General features: G+C 61.8%; 6 protein-coding genes and 2 non-coding genes across 8 annotated transcripts; 4 read left to right on the forward strand and 4 right to left on the reverse strand.

Moving 5' to 3' along the window:
* Nucleotides 1–316: 316 nt before the first annotated feature.
* On the forward strand, nucleotides 317–835 carry ysnE (putative N-acetyltransferase YsnE; the record flags this gene model as incomplete). Its single annotated transcript, XM_062770506.1, has 1 exon — nucleotides 317–835. One exon carries the CDS (start codon nucleotides 317–319, stop codon nucleotides 833–835), a length of 519 nt encoding a protein of 172 aa, XP_062626490.1.
* Nucleotides 836–1,012: 177 nt separating this feature from the next.
* Nucleotides 1,013–2,715, reverse strand: GSH2 (Glutathione synthetase). The gene is made up of 3 exons (XM_062770507.1): nucleotides 2,326–2,715; nucleotides 1,135–2,293; nucleotides 1,013–1,095 (listed from the first exon to the last, which is right to left on the reverse strand). Exons 1-3 carry the CDS (start codon nucleotides 2,689–2,691, stop codon nucleotides 1,061–1,063), a joined length of 1,560 nt encoding a protein of 519 aa, XP_062626491.1. The 5' UTR covers nucleotides 2,692–2,715; the 3' UTR covers nucleotides 1,013–1,060.
* Nucleotides 2,716–3,367: 652 nt separating this feature from the next.
* mnd1 (Meiotic nuclear division protein 1) lies at nucleotides 3,368–4,360 on the forward strand (the record flags this gene model as incomplete). The annotated part of the gene is made up of 9 exons (XM_062770508.1): nucleotides 3,368–3,427; nucleotides 3,505–3,547; nucleotides 3,639–3,705; nucleotides 3,745–3,758; nucleotides 3,795–3,829; nucleotides 3,867–3,974; nucleotides 4,011–4,170; nucleotides 4,207–4,287; nucleotides 4,326–4,360. The coding sequence occupies 9 exons, from the start codon at nucleotides 3,368–3,370 to the stop codon at nucleotides 4,358–4,360; spliced, it is 603 nt and encodes a 200-aa protein (XP_062626492.1).
* Nucleotides 4,361–6,924: 2,564 nt separating this feature from the next.
* On the forward strand, nucleotides 6,925–9,894 carry SPBC4B4.04 (Eukaryotic translation initiation factor 2A). The gene is made up of 10 exons (XM_062770509.1): nucleotides 6,925–7,088; nucleotides 7,151–7,217; nucleotides 7,279–7,350; nucleotides 7,396–7,614; nucleotides 7,711–8,116; nucleotides 8,156–8,336; nucleotides 8,378–8,836; nucleotides 8,883–9,244; nucleotides 9,281–9,840; nucleotides 9,880–9,894. The coding sequence occupies exons 1-9, from the start codon at nucleotides 7,067–7,069 to the stop codon at nucleotides 9,407–9,409; spliced, it is 1,917 nt and encodes a 638-aa protein (XP_062626493.1). The 5' UTR covers nucleotides 6,925–7,066; the 3' UTR covers nucleotides 9,410–9,840; nucleotides 9,880–9,894.
* Nucleotides 9,895–10,573: 679 nt separating this feature from the next.
* LOC62_03G003981 lies at nucleotides 10,574–10,661 on the reverse strand. Its single transcript is given in 2 exon segments — nucleotides 10,574–10,609; nucleotides 10,626–10,661. It is a non-coding gene; the product is annotated as a tRNA-Arg (tRNA).
* A 36-nt stretch (nucleotides 10,662–10,697) lies between these two features.
* Nucleotides 10,698–10,783, reverse strand: LOC62_03G003982. Its single transcript is given in 2 exon segments — nucleotides 10,698–10,733; nucleotides 10,746–10,783. It is a non-coding gene; the product is annotated as a tRNA-Val (tRNA).
* Nucleotides 10,784–11,974: 1,191 nt separating this feature from the next.
* prlL_2 (MFS transporter prlL) lies at nucleotides 11,975–13,623 on the forward strand (the record flags this gene model as incomplete). The annotated part of the gene is made up of 3 exons (XM_062770510.1): nucleotides 11,975–12,361; nucleotides 12,425–12,763; nucleotides 12,823–13,623. 3 exons carry the CDS (start codon nucleotides 11,975–11,977, stop codon nucleotides 13,621–13,623), a joined length of 1,527 nt encoding a protein of 508 aa, XP_062626494.1.
* A 796-nt stretch (nucleotides 13,624–14,419) lies between these two features.
* LOC62_03G003984 (uncharacterized protein) lies at nucleotides 14,420–14,687 on the reverse strand (the record flags this gene model as incomplete). Its single annotated transcript, XM_062770511.1, has 3 exons — nucleotides 14,420–14,466; nucleotides 14,504–14,604; nucleotides 14,638–14,687. 3 exons carry the CDS (start codon nucleotides 14,685–14,687, stop codon nucleotides 14,420–14,422), a joined length of 198 nt encoding a protein of 65 aa, XP_062626495.1.
* Nucleotides 14,688–14,941: the final 254 nt, after the last annotated feature.

Genomic DNA, 14,941 nt, shown 5'->3' on the forward strand with positions numbered 1-14,941 from the left:
TTTCCCATCGTCGCCCCTGGCGCCTGGCTCTGCTGACCTTGTGCTCACGTCCGCCACCTCCTCCTCACAGCTTGAACCTTGTAGCTTGCAGCTCATCGCCTTGAACGCACGTCAGGAGCACAGAGTAGAGTACGACAATGTTACGTAATGACGAAAACACGTGTTCAGGCTGAACTGAAACGGCGATCATGACGACTCGCGACACAATATTTGTGTCGACTCGGCGGTGAGCGTGTTGCGCGTCGCACAAAGTCAATCAATCACATCGCCCATCCTCGCAACGTCCAGCTCCACTGCCTCGCCCCACGACCTCGCCATGACGCTCGACCCCGCCCCCTCGCACGCCTCCTCCCCGGCCCCTTCGGGCGGGCCCACGATCCGGCCGGACGACCTGACCGACCCCCGCGTGCTGGCCTTGATCAGCGAGCACCTGGCCGACATGCACAGCGTGACCGAGGACCCTGCGAACGTGCATGCGCTCGACGTGAGCGCGCTGCGGGGGGACAAGGTGGCCTTCTACACGGCATGGGAGGGCGACGAGACTCTGCTCGGCATGGTTGCCATCAGTTCTATCGACGCGCGGAACGGCGAGATCAAGAGCTTGCGCACGACGACCGCCGCGCGCGGCAAGGGCGTCGGCCGCGCGCTTGTCCGCTTCCTTGACACCGCGGCGCGCGAGCGCGGCATCGCCACGCTCTGGCTCGAGACGGGCGTCGAGCCCGAGTTCCTGCCCGCGCGCAAGCTTTACCTCTCGGAAGGGTACGTCGAGTGCCCTGCGTTCGGCAAGTACCAGGACGGCGTGGGCAGCGTGTTCATGAAGCGCGAGGTGGCTTAGGCTTGCCAGCGACCCGGTGCCCTTATTCGGCGAGAAGACGACAAAGCCGACACTACAGCGACGCTGCCCACAGTGACACACTCGGATCTGTCATTCCCGCGACTCGTGCGCTGGCCTCAACCTGTTACGCCGCACCAACCTATAGAACATAGATTAGACGACCCCAACGCCACGTCCAGCCCGTATACACCCATGCATGTCATGCCCCTGTCTATCTCTATCCGATTACACCAGCAGCGGCGAGTCGATCGAACTGATTCCTGGCGGGTTAGCACATTGACGCAGACCTCGCACCCCACCAATTGCCACACCGCCCTCGTCGCTCTCACGACCCTTGGTCCTTAGCAGCGTGCCGGCCTCCTTGTTGACCACCGTCTTGCCGTCGCCGAAGAGCGAGACGCCGTATACGCCCAGCTCGGACACGACATCAGCGAGACGCGGCTTGCCCTCGCCGCCGCGAACGAGCCAGTTGTGCACGTCCTCGGGCGGCGTGATCAGCTCCATGAGGATGTACCCCTCGCGCTTGGGTGCCTCTCCTGGCCGGCTCTCGGCGTCCAGCTTGGCGAGGTATGGGGGGATGTCACCACGGTAGATGTTGTTACCGCCACCCTCGCGCTGCGGCTTGAGCACGAAGCGCTCGGGGTGCGACTTGGCCAGCTGCTGCGCCTCCTTGCCCAGCGGCGAGTCGTCAAGCGGCCACAACCCAGTGAAAGTCTCGCGAAGCGCGTCGATGTCGGCCTGCTTGAGCGTCCCCGCACCAGCACCGAACCCTGTGTCGGGGCGGGCGGGGTTCAACAAGAACTCCTCGAGTTGTCCTGGTTCCGCGAGGATCTGCTGCACCTTCTTCGCTCCGGCAAGCTGCAGGGCAAGCGAGGGACACTTGATCGCGGCCGACCGCTCGAGGAACACACGCGTGTCCCACTCCTTGCCGGTCGTGTAGTCGTTGGGCGTGTACGCGGCGCGGTAGTAGATGACAGCGACCTCGGCGGGCGCCTCGTTGGGCGTGAGCGGGTTGGGGATGAGGAGGGTCTGCTTGTCACCGCCGTGCTTGGCGAGCACGTCGAGCTCGGCGAACGTGTGGCGGATCGACTTGATCCCGTGGGTCGCCTGCAGCTCGTACTGCAGCGCACGCTGGTCAAAGATGTTGCGCTCGCCGTCCTGGGTGACGACGAGGACAATCGCCTTGGGGTTACCGTACGCCTTCCACGCGTCCGCGAGACCAGCGGCAATGTTCACCAGACTCTTGTTGTCGGGGTACGCAGTCGCGTCGGCAAGCTGGGGCGCAGCGTCGAAGAACGATCCAGACGCAGCGAGGTAGCGGTGCAGCTCTCCAGCCTTCTGCGACAGGGCGCCGAAGGACGATGCGATGGTGTTGAACTCGACCTGCTTGATCGCGCTCTCGTTCCCGCTGGCATGGAGGAGATAGTCAGAGCGGAAGATACCGAGCTGGAGAGGCTTCTAGTCAGCTTATCCCTGTCCCCTAAACCCACCTGCACACGCTGCAGCTCGTCCCGGACGGCCTTCCACCTTGTCCAAAGCTCGGCCTGGAACTCGTCGACCTTGGCGACCTCCTCAAAGATGCCGTCCAAGAACGCCCAGTCGAGCGCGATGCGCGCGTAGAGCGCATTGTACAGGCGCTGGATGGAGCGCGCGCGCGTGTACTCTGCCCGCGGGAACGGGGTGGGGAAGAGCGACAGCGGCGCGGCGATGGCGTGGGTCGGCGCGGGCGGCGCGCCGCTCGCCGGGTGCGGGGGGAGGAGCGTGAAGCCGTGCGCGAGGGCGTAGGTGGATGCTTCGTTGAGTAGCGCGGCGAGCTGCGCGTCGCTCGTCTTGGGTGGCCAGGCTGGGAGCGACATGGTGGTGGTGGGGAGATGTGAGGGGGAAGACGAGGAAGGTGAGATGCAAAAGTGGAGGGAGGGCGGGTCGTCGATGATGCAACTGGTTTTGAAGTGACTGGCGTTTGGCTGGCTGCCTGCGCAGATGAGCAAGCAATACGTGCTGGCTAATCAGCCGTGCCTGGAATATGGGTTTGAGCATTTGGAAGCACCGGACTAGACCGACAACCGAGGCCACAGAGGTCCCTGGGTCAACATTTGTTGTTGTTGTCGCCTTCCTCGACAAGAGCACGCGTCGCATCGTACGCATACGAGCTTGCGCCCGGGCACCGCAAGTGTCTGGCAACATGGCGAACTGGTGACCATCCACACGCATCACAGACGCGCCGAAGTGCAGCTACAAGACGGACTAGACTGGAGTTGCCGATGGCGAGCAACGGTCGCCTCGACTGGCCGTGCACGGACCGCCTTCCTCACCTTCCTCGTCTTCCTCCCCCTCCTCGTCTTCCTCGTCTTCCTCCAGTTGACGTGACTTTCTTCCCTCGACTGATTCAACTCTCCTTCTCCCAACTCATCTCTCTCTCTCTCTCTCTCTCTTCCACTCATCATCACCTTCTCCATCCACCTGCCTACCTCACCACCCTCATTGACCCCTCTGACCTGCTCACACCCTAGCCTCACACTCCTCGTCATCACCATGTCCAAGCGAGGCCTCAGCCGCGAGGAGAAGAAGACCAAGAGTGGGTATCACTCCCGTGTTCGCCACTGACCCACCCAGTGCTCGAGCTCTTCCACGAATCTGCAGGTCGCCGCCGCCGAGCACGCTGACCCCAGGCCGAGTTCTACACCCTCAAGGAGCTCGAGAAGATTGCGCCGAGTGGGTTGCTTAGGCACGCCGCTAGCTAACCCATGCAGAGCAGAAAGGGATTGGTGAGCTGCAGTCGCACGATGGTCCAGCTCACGCCCAGTCCAACAGACAGTCAAGGAGATCCTCGACGAGCTCGTCTCTGACAACCTCGTCATCTTCGACAAGATGTGAGTTCACGATTGCCGCCCCGAGCTCACACACTCCAGCGGCACTAGCAACTGTAAGCTCGTCAGGTAGCCCTGCAAGCTCACCCCAGACTACTGGTCCTTCCCCAGCGCGGCTGGCGCAGCCGTGGGTTTTCCGAGTGCCTCCTTCCCTGACCCACCAGAAACAAGCGCAGCTCGACAAGGCTGCCGTCGAGTCCGAGGCGCTCAAGACCAAGATCAAGGAGACCAAAGGTGCGCTCAAGGCCGCCGAGAAGGGGCGCGAGGACACTGTGGGTCACCATCTTAGTTGCGTCTGACCCAGCCAGCCGGAACGCCGCAAGCTCCTCGCCTCGCTCGCAGAAGTGCAGGCCACCTCGGCCTCGCTCAAGGTCGAGCTCGCTGCGTTCGGCGCCGCCGACCCCATCATGTACGAGCGCAAGAAGAAGGCCATCGAGGTAGCTAAGGCTGCCTCGGTGCGCTGGACTGGTGGGTGGTGGGAGAAGACTGGAGTAACCCACACAGACAATGTGTCGCTCATCGTGTCCTACCTCCGCTTGGCCAGCGGCGAGAGCGAGTCTGACCTTCGTGCTCAGCTCGGTGTTCGTGGGTGTGCACCGGGAGGAACTGTCTGACCCATGCAGCCGACAACTGGGACGACCTCGACATCAGCAAGTGAGCGATGCTGCTGCGAACAGAACCTGTCAATCATCACTGTATCCGTCACCATCCCTCTGTATCTCCCATCACACAACAGCTTCCTCCATTGCAATGCATTGGTTTAGCGTCAAAAGAACAGGCTTTACAAATGGTACACAGCGGGGCCACCGCTTCTTGTTGAATGTTGTGTTTTGAGGGTTCGGTTACATGACCGTTCTCCTGCCCTAGTTGAAGTCGGGCTTGAAGAGGGCCGAGATGGACTCGCCGTTGTGAGTCCTGCGGATAGACTCGGCGATGACAGGCGCAATGTCGACAATGTCCATGAGGCCGTCAGAGACGGCTAGCCTGTCGGTTTGGTCGATCGAGTTGGTGACAATGAGCTTCTTGAGGGGCACTTGCCTCATCTGCTCCATTGTCGTCTCGGACAAGAGGCCGTGGCAGACAACGGCGTAAACCTCGGTCGCGCCGTGCTGAGTGAGCACCTGGGACGCGAGGCGGACCGTGTGGCCGGTGTCGATCATGTCGTCGATGAGGATGGCAACACGGCCCCTGACGTCGCCGACAAGGAGCTCCATGACGTCGTGCTGGTGGTCGTGCTCGTCGTCAACGTCGCCGTTGTGGCTGCCGCTGTCCGAGCCCGTGGGGGTGGGCGGGACGGTAGGAACCGACGTATTGGACAGGTCGCGCTTGCGCTTGCGGTTGATCAGCGCAAAGTCGAGGTTGAGCTGGTCGGCGAGGGCCGTGGCGCGCTTGGCACCACCGGCATCAGGCGAGACAATGATGGCGTTGCGCCAGCCCGGAATCTCCTGCTTGATGTAGCGGACCATGCTGGGCTCGGAGAAGAGGTTGTCGACGGGAATGTCGAAGAAGCCCTGGATCTGCGAGGCGTGGAGGTCCATCGTGATAACGTGGTCCGCACCGGCGACGGCGAGAAGGTTGGCGACAAGCCTGAGTGGTTAGCTGGGTTCAGATGTCAATGCTGCAGCTCACTTGGCCGTGATAGGGGCACGCGACTTGTCCTTCTTGTCCTGACGGGCATAGGGGTAGCAGGGGATGACGGCAGTGATGCGCTTGGCCGAGGCAGTCTTGCACGCTGGAGATGTTAGTGGTGCTCAGGCGGAGAGGTAGGCGCTGGGTTTGAGGCGGTCGTTACGCCGACGCCCTAGGTGGACAGCTCCAGTCGCCGGCGTACTCCGAGCACGATACGCGCTGGTCGGAGGTGTGAGGATAGCCCACAGGGAGGCATCCGTACCACAGCGACGCACTACACAGCCACACTGCCTCCATCACACTTACCCGAGATGAGAATCAACAGCTCCATGATGTGGTCGTTGATATCAGGGGGCGAGGGGCTCTGGAGGATGAAGACGTCCTCATCACGGACCGACTGGTGGATCTGGACGCTCGTCTCGAGCGACAAGAACTTGGACACATGGCACGGCGTGAGCGGGATACCGAGGCTGTGAGTGTCGAGTGATGGTTGGCGGCAGTGACGGATATTTTGAGACGACGCGATCAAGCGAGCCAATGTAATTGTCGGATGCACATCGCGTGAGGGGAACCGAGCGTCAGCGACTGATGCTTTTGCTTTTGCAGGTTTGTCTCTGGCATCCGAGACGGCCGAGGGGAGCAACGGGCTGCACATCGCGACCACGACAGCCGTCGAGAGCACGTTTATGCACCCGACTTGGCATCCATGGAACGCGGTCAAGACATCTCCTAGCGCCGTTTCGTCGGCGCCGCCCCTTGCTCACTCCTCCACCATGCCGATGCCCAGCTCTCACACTCACCGGGAAGCGACGGCCTCGGCGAGCTTGGGGTGGGCGTTGCCTGCGCTCGTGGTCAGAAACCGGCTCTTGTTCTTGGGCAGTCTGTCTGCGCACCCGTGAGGAGACGGATCGAGTTGCCCTTCTGGTGCATTTCGGCGGTGGTGATTGGGTCCGGGGTGGGAGGTGAGGTGGGTGCGGTGTGGGTGCGATGGGCTATGAGCTAGCTCGTGATGCGCGCTTTTGTTGGTCTATGAGTGGTGCTTTGGGGAGTGGGGGTGGGGTGTGATGCGCAAGCGCAGTGGGTGATGATCCACACCGGGGGTCGGCGTCGACTGATGAGAGGGTTGGGTGAGGAGGAGGAGCAAGGTGGTTGCGACACGCCGAAAAGAATTGGCTGGCCTGGCTGGCTGGGAGACCGGGTGCCCGAAAGAGCGCCCTCTGCGGGGTCTCCCAAATAATCGTCGGCCTCATTTCCGCGACTTGCGACTGACGCGACGGCCAACAACAGCCCCGCGCCGCGTAATTCTCATTACAAAATACTCGTGTCACCATTTCCTATTTGAATTTCAACTAGAGCGACGAGTCTGGGCTTGGTCGCGGCGCGTCGAAATTTTCAGTGCCACAGCCCTTCACAACGTCATCTTGGGAATGAAAAATGTGGCGACGAATGACGTGGAATTGACGGGTATCAAGGGAGATGGAATTGAATGTTGCAAGCGTGGCGCAGGTGGTGGTGGTGCAACGCGCCGCGAGGACGGGTGGTGGTGATCGACAAGGTGGTCGATGCCATCAACCTCCTCTCTCTCCTCCTCCTTCACGCCAGTCGGCATCACCCCGCAACACCCCTCGCTCTCGAACCGTTAACTCGGTGCACAGACGAGACATCTCCGGAGCACACTTTCTGCCCGCACAGCGCACATTTCAACGCCGAGCCATACAACCCACGACAATCACAAATGGCTTCTGCTCAGTACGCCTGTAAGTGGTCATCTCAAGCACTCGGGCCCGAGTGTCCCACAGCACCGTAACTAACTTGCCAGTCCGCGCGCAAAAAGTTACCGGCATCGCCGACAGCCCAAGCTGGGCCGTGACCGGCCGCGTCCCTGCGTGAGTGGGATCGCGTGGAGCGATGGAGCAGAGCTCCTCGAACAATAGCTGACAGCAACAGTGACGCGGCCGCGACCAGGGCATTCGCCTACTCGCCCGACGGCCAGTGGTTCGCCTACGCCTCGGCCGAGACGTGAGTCTGCCATCTCATCGCGCCGAACTTGCGCTAACCTTGCAGCGTCGAGCTCCTGTCCGCAGCTGACGAGCCGACCTCGGCACCTCGCACCATCGCGCAGGCCAACGTCGTGGCCGTCAGCTTCTCGCCCAAGTCGAGCTGGCTGTTCACGTACGAGCGGCCCGTTAAGAGCGACACGGACGTGCACAAGAACGTCAAGGCATGGGACATTGCCACGGGAGAGAACGTCGGCGGGTGGTACTGGAAGACGGGCGACGACTGGTGAGTGTTGGCACGGCGAGATGGTCTGGGCGAGGCGGGCGCGCGTCGCGCGGCAGTGCTCGCCTCGCCTATCGATAAAACATCGCTAATCCCCAGGGTTCCGACCATCACCGCCGACGAGGCCCACCTCCTTCGCCCAACCGCGTCCGACCTGCTCGTCTTCACCCCGCCGCTTGCGCCGCGCCCCGTGACCCGCCTCAAGGGTGACGGCCAGATCAAGAACGTGTTCCTCTCGGCCCCGACGTCCCTGCCCGAGGGTGCCACGAGCAGCAAGCCGATCAGGCCGTACCAGGAGCCTGCGGTTGCCGTCTGGGTCGGCGAGAAGAAGGGCGCGCCTGCCAGCGTCGCCCTCTACCCCCTCTCATCGCTCCTCGGCAAGGCTCAGGCCGCCAACGGCGAGGTCGAGCAGACTGAGAACCGTGACTTCCCGATGACCCTGTCGAGGAAGGCATTCTACAAGGCGGACAAGCTCAACGTCAAGTGGAACAATGCCGGTACTATGGTGGGTTGACAACTGATGCGACGGGAGCTCACCCACCAGGCCCTGTTCCTCACCCACACCGACGTCGACAACACTGGCAAGTCGTACTACGGCGAGACGAACCTCTACCTCGTTGGCCTGGACGGCAAGTTTGACGGCCTTGTCGACCTCGACAAGGAGGGCCCCATCTACGACTTTAACTGGAACCCCAACTCGCGCGAGTTCACCGTGTGCTACGGCTGTGAGTTAATGGCATCCTGTAGTTCCTCTCTAACTCTCCAGACATGCCCGCCAGGACGCAGACCTACGACCTCAAGGCCAAGCCTACCCACCTTTGGGGTAACAACCCGCGCAACTTTGTCCTCTACCAGCCCCAGGGCCGCCTCCTGCTCTCGGCAGGTTTCGGTAACCTTGCTGGCGGTATCGACATCTGGGAGGTTAGCACAAGGAAAAAGATTGCCGAGTTTACCGCGTCCAACTCGTCGCACTGCGAGTGGTCGCCATGCGGTCGCTACATCCTCACTGCTACCCTGTCTCCTCGTCTTCGTGTCGACAACGGTGTCAAGATCTGGTGGGCCGGTGGCCAGCTCCTGCACATCCACCCCCAGGACGACCTCTACCAGGCCAGCTTCCGCCCCGGCAAGGTCGAGGACACGCCGACCTTCCCGGCCGTTGTGCCCAAGGCTCCCGAGGCGAACCCCAGTGTTGCGCAGTTCAAGTCGGACAAGGAGGAGAACGGTGGTGAGTGCGATGGCGAAAGCACCGAGGTCATCGCTCACACATTCAGTCGCTGCCAAGCCCATGGGTGCCTACCGCCCTCCTGGAGCTCGCGGAAACGCCGCCTCGGACGCGTACCTCCGTCGCGACGACGACTCTGCTCCCTCGTCTGGCGCCTCAACGCCAATGTTCAAGGGCGGCAAGCCCGCCCAGCGTTACATTCCCGGCGGTGGTGTTCCCGGTGCTCCTCCTGGAGCGGCCGCCGACAAGGGCGAGAAGAAGAAGCGCACCAGGAGCAAGAACAAGAAGGGCCAGGACGCTGCTGCCGAGGACGTGCCTGCTGCGGCTATTGCCAAGCTCGAGGTGACTGCCGAGGCGGCTGCTGGTGACGACGACGCCAACACCAAGAAGATCCGCAACCTCACCAAGAAGGTAAGCTGCGAAGCAGGCAGACAGCTGACACCCCAGCTCAAGGCTATTGACGACCTCAAGGCCCGTGTGGCCAAGGGCGAGGTCCTCGAGAAGACGCAGCTTCAGAAGATTGAGACCGAGGCCAGCGTGCGGTCCGAGATTCAGTCGCTCGGCGGCGATGCTTAGGTTTAGGCGGTTATAGTACATCACGACGACACGACGGCGCGTAAAAGCCGTGGCGCACACTCATTTGGCGCCACGGCCTACTGGCAACTTGCAGTACCTTGCCTCACACACCACCCCTTCCCACCCGTTATCATGTCATGGCATCTATGCATTACATTGTTGTCGCGGGGTGAGCGGCCGTGCGTCTCGGGCTACGCGACGCGACGCGAAACGGCGCACGCAGCAGGCGATGACGCGACGAGAGGACGACACCCTTGCACGTCGCGTCAAGGAGCACACCGGCATGCCGCCCCGCACCGCAATGAGCCGACTACTTCTTCTTAGAGCCGCCCTTTGCGTCGTCGCCGCCACCCTCAGCAGCGGCCTTCTTAGCCTGTATCACGGTGAGCATTGAACACCAAACGCGCAAGTCGAATCAACCCACGGCAATCCTACGCGTCGTCAGCTTTGTCCAGCGCTAAGCCACTCACTTCTCCTGCAGTGCCTTGGCGTCGCTAGTGTCATCAGTTCAGCACCAGTGCCCAAGCCGCCACCGGCACACTCACGCCTCGCGCCGAGCATTGGGATCGCCAGTCTGCTTCTTCTTGCCGGCGTTCCTGATGTCAGAGTGTACCACACCGACGACAACTCACAGCTTGGCGAGGTTCTTTGCGCGGTCGCGGTCACGCTGGTCGCCACCTGATTGTCGTTAGCGCATCTCATGTTCCGCACGCACGGGTCATGCTTGCTGCTTGTCTAGGTGATGGTGGTGGGTGTGTTCGAACTCGATGCCGACGAAGCGCGACACTTTGTTGGGTTCTGGTGGCTTTTGTGAGCTGGCGCTGCGGTAGGGCGGGAGTATTGTCACGTGATTGTCCGTGATCGGCGTGGCGCAGAAGTACATTTGTTGGTGGCTGCGGCGCTGGTGGACGGAAGCGGCCGGCGTGATGAGCACACATGTTGGGCTGTATGCGGCTCCTGCCTGCACGACAACACCGTGTGAGGCATGACTGTCACTTGGGCGTATCGACAGGCAAGTGAGGCGCAGGAGGAGGCGTACCGTGACCGCCCGGAACGCCCACCGAAGAGTGTGCGCAGACACCACACTCCTGCTGATGGTCGTCGTCAACAAAACTCAGCTCCCGAGATACAGGCATCACAAGGTTACACACCCCACCCAAAAACAGCGCGCTGCAGGGGTCGAACCTACGACCGTTGGTTCTCCAGTGATAACTGACCGAAGGCCAACGCTCTGCCACTGAGCTAAGCGCGCATCCTTTTGTTTGTGCGCCCTTGGACGGGGCGCAACTGACCTCTGGCGGGATCGAACCGCCGACCTCATGCGTAACGCTTCGAGTGTTAAGCATGCGCTCTAACCAGCTGAGCTAAGTGGCCTTGGTGTCTTCGCGAGGGCTAAGCTGGGTGTGGGGTGGCTGGGGCGTGGGTGGACAGCGATAGGGCGGCGCCGTCGCCGTCGCCGAGCTCCGAGCACGCTGGTGCCATGCTCGGACCGTGCCGATGCGGCTGTGGCCCCAGTTTCAGTGCTACATATGTAGCTTGCCAGGCAGGCCACCCTGCCCTCCCTGCCACAAGCGATCGCTTGACCGCACAAGTTCCGATTGTTCCGCTCCTCCCTCTTGGCATCCACGGCTTTCGTGTTTCACCCTCCTCCAACCTCTCCAAATCCACCAAGTCTGATATCTGCTCCACCATCACAGCAGCTGACACGGGGACAGCCAAGCTGATTCTCACAGCGTTGCGTGGGGCATCATCTTCGCTCCACACGACTGTACATCGTCGACGACAACATGAGATGGGGATGATGATACTCGACAGACCTCTGACCCCCCACACTGACGCCCGTCTGACGTTGATCCAGCTCCACCGACACCCCCACACCAGCTCGCCAAGCCATGCCAACGCCCCCCACGTACTCTTGCACCTCGGATATCTAGCGGGCTGTAGCCGAACCTGTCCCGCCGTCCGTCTGAGGGCGCGGCGCCGAGATTCGCGAGCAACCCTATTATCCAGCTGGGCAATGTGGACGGCACATGTCCACAACGTGAGGCACATGTCAAGGGCGGCTCACAACCGCGCTCCCCATCGGCATACCGGCCCACCAGTGTGGGGTAGCTGCGAGGTAGCAAGCGCCAAGGCGGCTCGGCGCTGCGTCTGATTCGGTCTCCAAGCGGTATATCCGCGGATCTGTGGTCTCTGAATGGCTGTCCATGTCGTCGCTGGCTGGCGCGCGCGTCCTCCGCCTCCACTTGCACCACCCACAACGACGAGTCACTCGACTCGGGCCAATTGTGGGGCCTCACCAGTGCCACGCTCAAGATCCGCCGGAATGGGCTCGCAGATCGAGACGAGCGAAGTGCCGAGGCGGGGGCTGCGCTTGGCGGCAGCGATCGTGGCTCCCTCCCTCTCCCAAAGCAAACGTGGCACACAGCAGGCGGGTGTCGCCAGCCAACTCAATTATCGCCTCCCCCACAACGCGGAGGTCGGAACCCCGCGGGCTTGACGCAGGCATATAAAGCAAGGTGCTTGAGCCCTTGTTGGCCCCGCAAGCCTCTCTATCTACTCACTATGGCGACTCACACCGACCCCAAGCGCGAGGAGCAGCAGATCGAGTCGGGAGGCATCTACCCCACCGTCTCGGCGCGCAGCGACGGCGCATACACGGACAAGAAGGGCGGCGGCTCGGACGTCGACGTGATCGGCACCTTTGCCGACATTGACGAGGGCTACGACCCCGTCTTTGTCAAGAAGACGATCCGCAAGGTCGACCTCCGCCTCATCCCCATCCTGAGCGCAATGTACTTTGTGTCCTTGTGCGACAGGTCCAACCTCGGCCAGGCGCGCGCAGCCAACGACCAGGCGATGCAGCGCGACCTGAAGCTTAGCGAGGGCAACAACCGCTACGGCATGATCACGCTCATGTTCTTCATCCCGTACATCTTGCTGGAGATTCCCGTGAGTGGCGCTCGTGTGCTCCAAGACGGCCACGTAACTTGAAGCATCACTGACACGTCCCAGTCGCAGCTCGGCCTCCGCAGGTTCGGTGCCAGGTGGTGGCTTGGCTTCGCGTGTATCGCCTGGGGCCTCGTCGAGCTCGGCATGGGCTTTGTCAACTCGTGGACAGAGCTCATGGGCCTGCGTGTCGTCCTCGGCGCATTCGAGGCGTGTCTCTACCCCGGCGCGGCATACCTCATTTCCACCTGGTTCCCCCGCAAGCAGATCTCGACGCGCCTCGCCTTCTTCTACACCTCATCCATGGTCCTCTCGGGCCTCGGCGCGACCCTCTCGTTTGGCATCTCGCAGATGCACGGTATGCACGGCAAGTCGGGCTGGCGCTGGATCTTCATCATGTATGGAGTGAGTAGTGGCTGCTGACTGCCGTCTTTCGTCGGGCTTTTGCTCACACCTCGCCCCAGATCATCACCGTTGCCGTTGGCATCCTCGCCGTCGCGTTCCTCGTCGACTTCCCAGACCGCGCCACCTTCCTCACCGAGGAGCAGAAGGAGTTCATCCACACGCGTATCAACCGCGACCGTGGCGACGCCGTCGCTGACAAGATGACATGGCACAAGTTCCTCCAGTACATGGCCGACGTCAAGCTCTGGGTCTTCGCCTTCATGTTCTGCACGTCCGCCATGGGCATGTACTCGCTCGCCTACTTCCTCCCGCGCATCCTCTCGTCAATCGGGTTCAGCAACGTGCTCTCCCAGCTGCTCATGGCGCCGCCGTACCTCTGGCTCATCTTCCCGTCCTTCTCCTCGGCATGGATCTCGGACCGCGTCAAGAACATGCGCGCAATCATGATCGTCGTCAATGCGCTCTGCGTCATCACTGGCACGCTCATGTACTCGCAGCTGCCGACGCACCAGAAGGCCGCGCGGTACGTCGGCGTCTTCCTCGCCAACGGCGGTGTCAACACCAACGTCTCGCTCTCGATCGGCTGGGCACAGGCGTCCATCCGCGCGCAGAGCAAGCGCGGCTTCACCTCGGCACTCATAGTCGCCTGGGGCGGTATCGGCGGCATCATCTCCTCGGTCGCCTTCTACGAGAAGGACGCGCCAGGCTACCCCACCGGCGTGTGGCTCACCATCGCCATGCACATTCTCGTCATCGCCTTCTGCGGCGGCCTCGTCCTGTGGTTCAAGTTCCAGAACCGTCGCGCAGACCGCGGCACCGTCGTGCTCGAGCACGCCGAGGACTTTAGGTACCAGATCTAGTCGTTGTATTCAAAAGAGATGCCAAGGTTTCAACCGTCACGGGCTATGGCAGTAACCGACGTGGGACCAGTCGGTGCGCGAGAAGAGCGCTCGGGTGCTCCTTCGCGTGCGCGATCGCGCGACGCCGAAGCACAATGGGTATGCTACATAGGATGAGTACAACACCGGGTGACTTCGCCCTTGTTCAGCCGACAGCCCCGCCGCTCTCCGCCGCTACTCATAGCTCCCCCGACGCGGAGGAGGTGTCTCTGGGTCATCGGCGTCTGGTTACAGTGTCAGGACGGAGAAACCCGGTGAAACCACTCACGAGCGGCGCAGTATTGCTGCCAGGGGTGAACGTGAGCCCGGCAGTCCCACTGTGCACAGGTGACTGATAGCCCACTGCTCCAGTCGCGCCCTTCGAACCGACTGGGGGGTCAGCTGATCAGACCAGAGGTGATGCGTACGGCGGCGAGTGCTCGATGTCGACGCGCCTGCCGAACAGGCCTATGAGGAGAGCTTGGAATTTGAGCTTGACGCCACGGAGGGCACCGCGGATTGACGACATGGTTGGTGGCAAGCAAGTGGTGATCACAATAACAACAACAAACAACGGCGACTGCGTGACAACAACAACAATGCGTGCGCTCGCTGGCCATTATGAATGAGCCGGCCCGCCAGCCTCCACCAGGCGAGGGTGCGCTTCGGCCAACTTCTCTTCCCCCGCTCTGACCGAAGGGAAGGCTGGTACGATACAATACATGACGGTCACGAATATACAGTGGTGGTGCGGTGTGGCGTCGACGACTAGGCCCGTCTAGGGGAACGCCCAGGGAAAGATGTCGTCCTTGATGAGCTCCATGTCTGTTCTTAGCCCGCGGCCGTAATGTGCAGAACTCACGGTCGGTGCACCACGTGCCGGGGATGTTGTCCTCCTTTGTACTCGACTCCTTGCAGTTGGGCCAGTTGCAAGCGGGGTCGTTGTAGTTGGCAGGGGTAGCCCTGGGGTGAGCAAGAGCTCGACATAGTACTCACTCGACGTGCTGGCAGCGGTTGGTAGGGGTGCAGACGGTACAGTTGGTCATTGCTGTTGTGCTTGGGGACGAAGCCGACGCGACAACACCGACGGCTTATGTAGCCACCTTGCTTCGCCAGATCAGCACCCCAAACTGAGTAGATGAGACGTGGTCCCCTTCTCGATGGGGCAGTGTCGACCTCGAGGTCAAGCACCGGATACTTGGAGGCCGTCGGCGAGCACACAGAGCGACATCCTTGTGGAGCAACGCGCTTCCGTCACACTATGAGGTGATTCGGTGATTCCGACCGCACGGGCGGGTAG

Source organism: Vanrija pseudolonga, chromosome 3 (genome assembly GCF_020906515.1).
Source record: "Vanrija pseudolonga chromosome 3, complete sequence".
Taxonomy (NCBI): Eukaryota; Fungi; Basidiomycota; class Tremellomycetes; order Trichosporonales; family Trichosporonaceae; genus Vanrija; species Vanrija pseudolonga.

Coding starts and splice junctions, on each gene's coding strand:
- GSH2 (XM_062770507.1), bottom strand. CDS start 2,691: ATGTCGCTCCCAGCCTGGCCACCCAAGACGAGCGACGCGCAGCTCGCC. Junction 2,294..2,325: donor ACGAGCTGCAGCGTGTGCAG/GTGGGTTTAGGG, acceptor TAAGCTGACTAG/AAGCCTCTCCAGCTCGGTAT. Junction 1,096..1,134: donor CGAGGGCGGTGTGGCAATTG/GTGGGGTGCGAG, acceptor CTAACCCGCCAG/GAATCAGTTCGATCGACTCG.
- SPBC4B4.04 (XM_062770509.1), top strand. CDS start 7,067: ATGGCTTCTGCTCAGTACGCCT. Junction 7,089..7,150: donor GGCTTCTGCTCAGTACGCCT/GTAAGTGGTCAT, acceptor CTAACTTGCCAG/TCCGCGCGCAAAAAGTTACC. Junction 9,245..9,280: donor TCCGCAACCTCACCAAGAAG/GTAAGCTGCGAA, acceptor CTGACACCCCAG/CTCAAGGCTATTGACGACCT.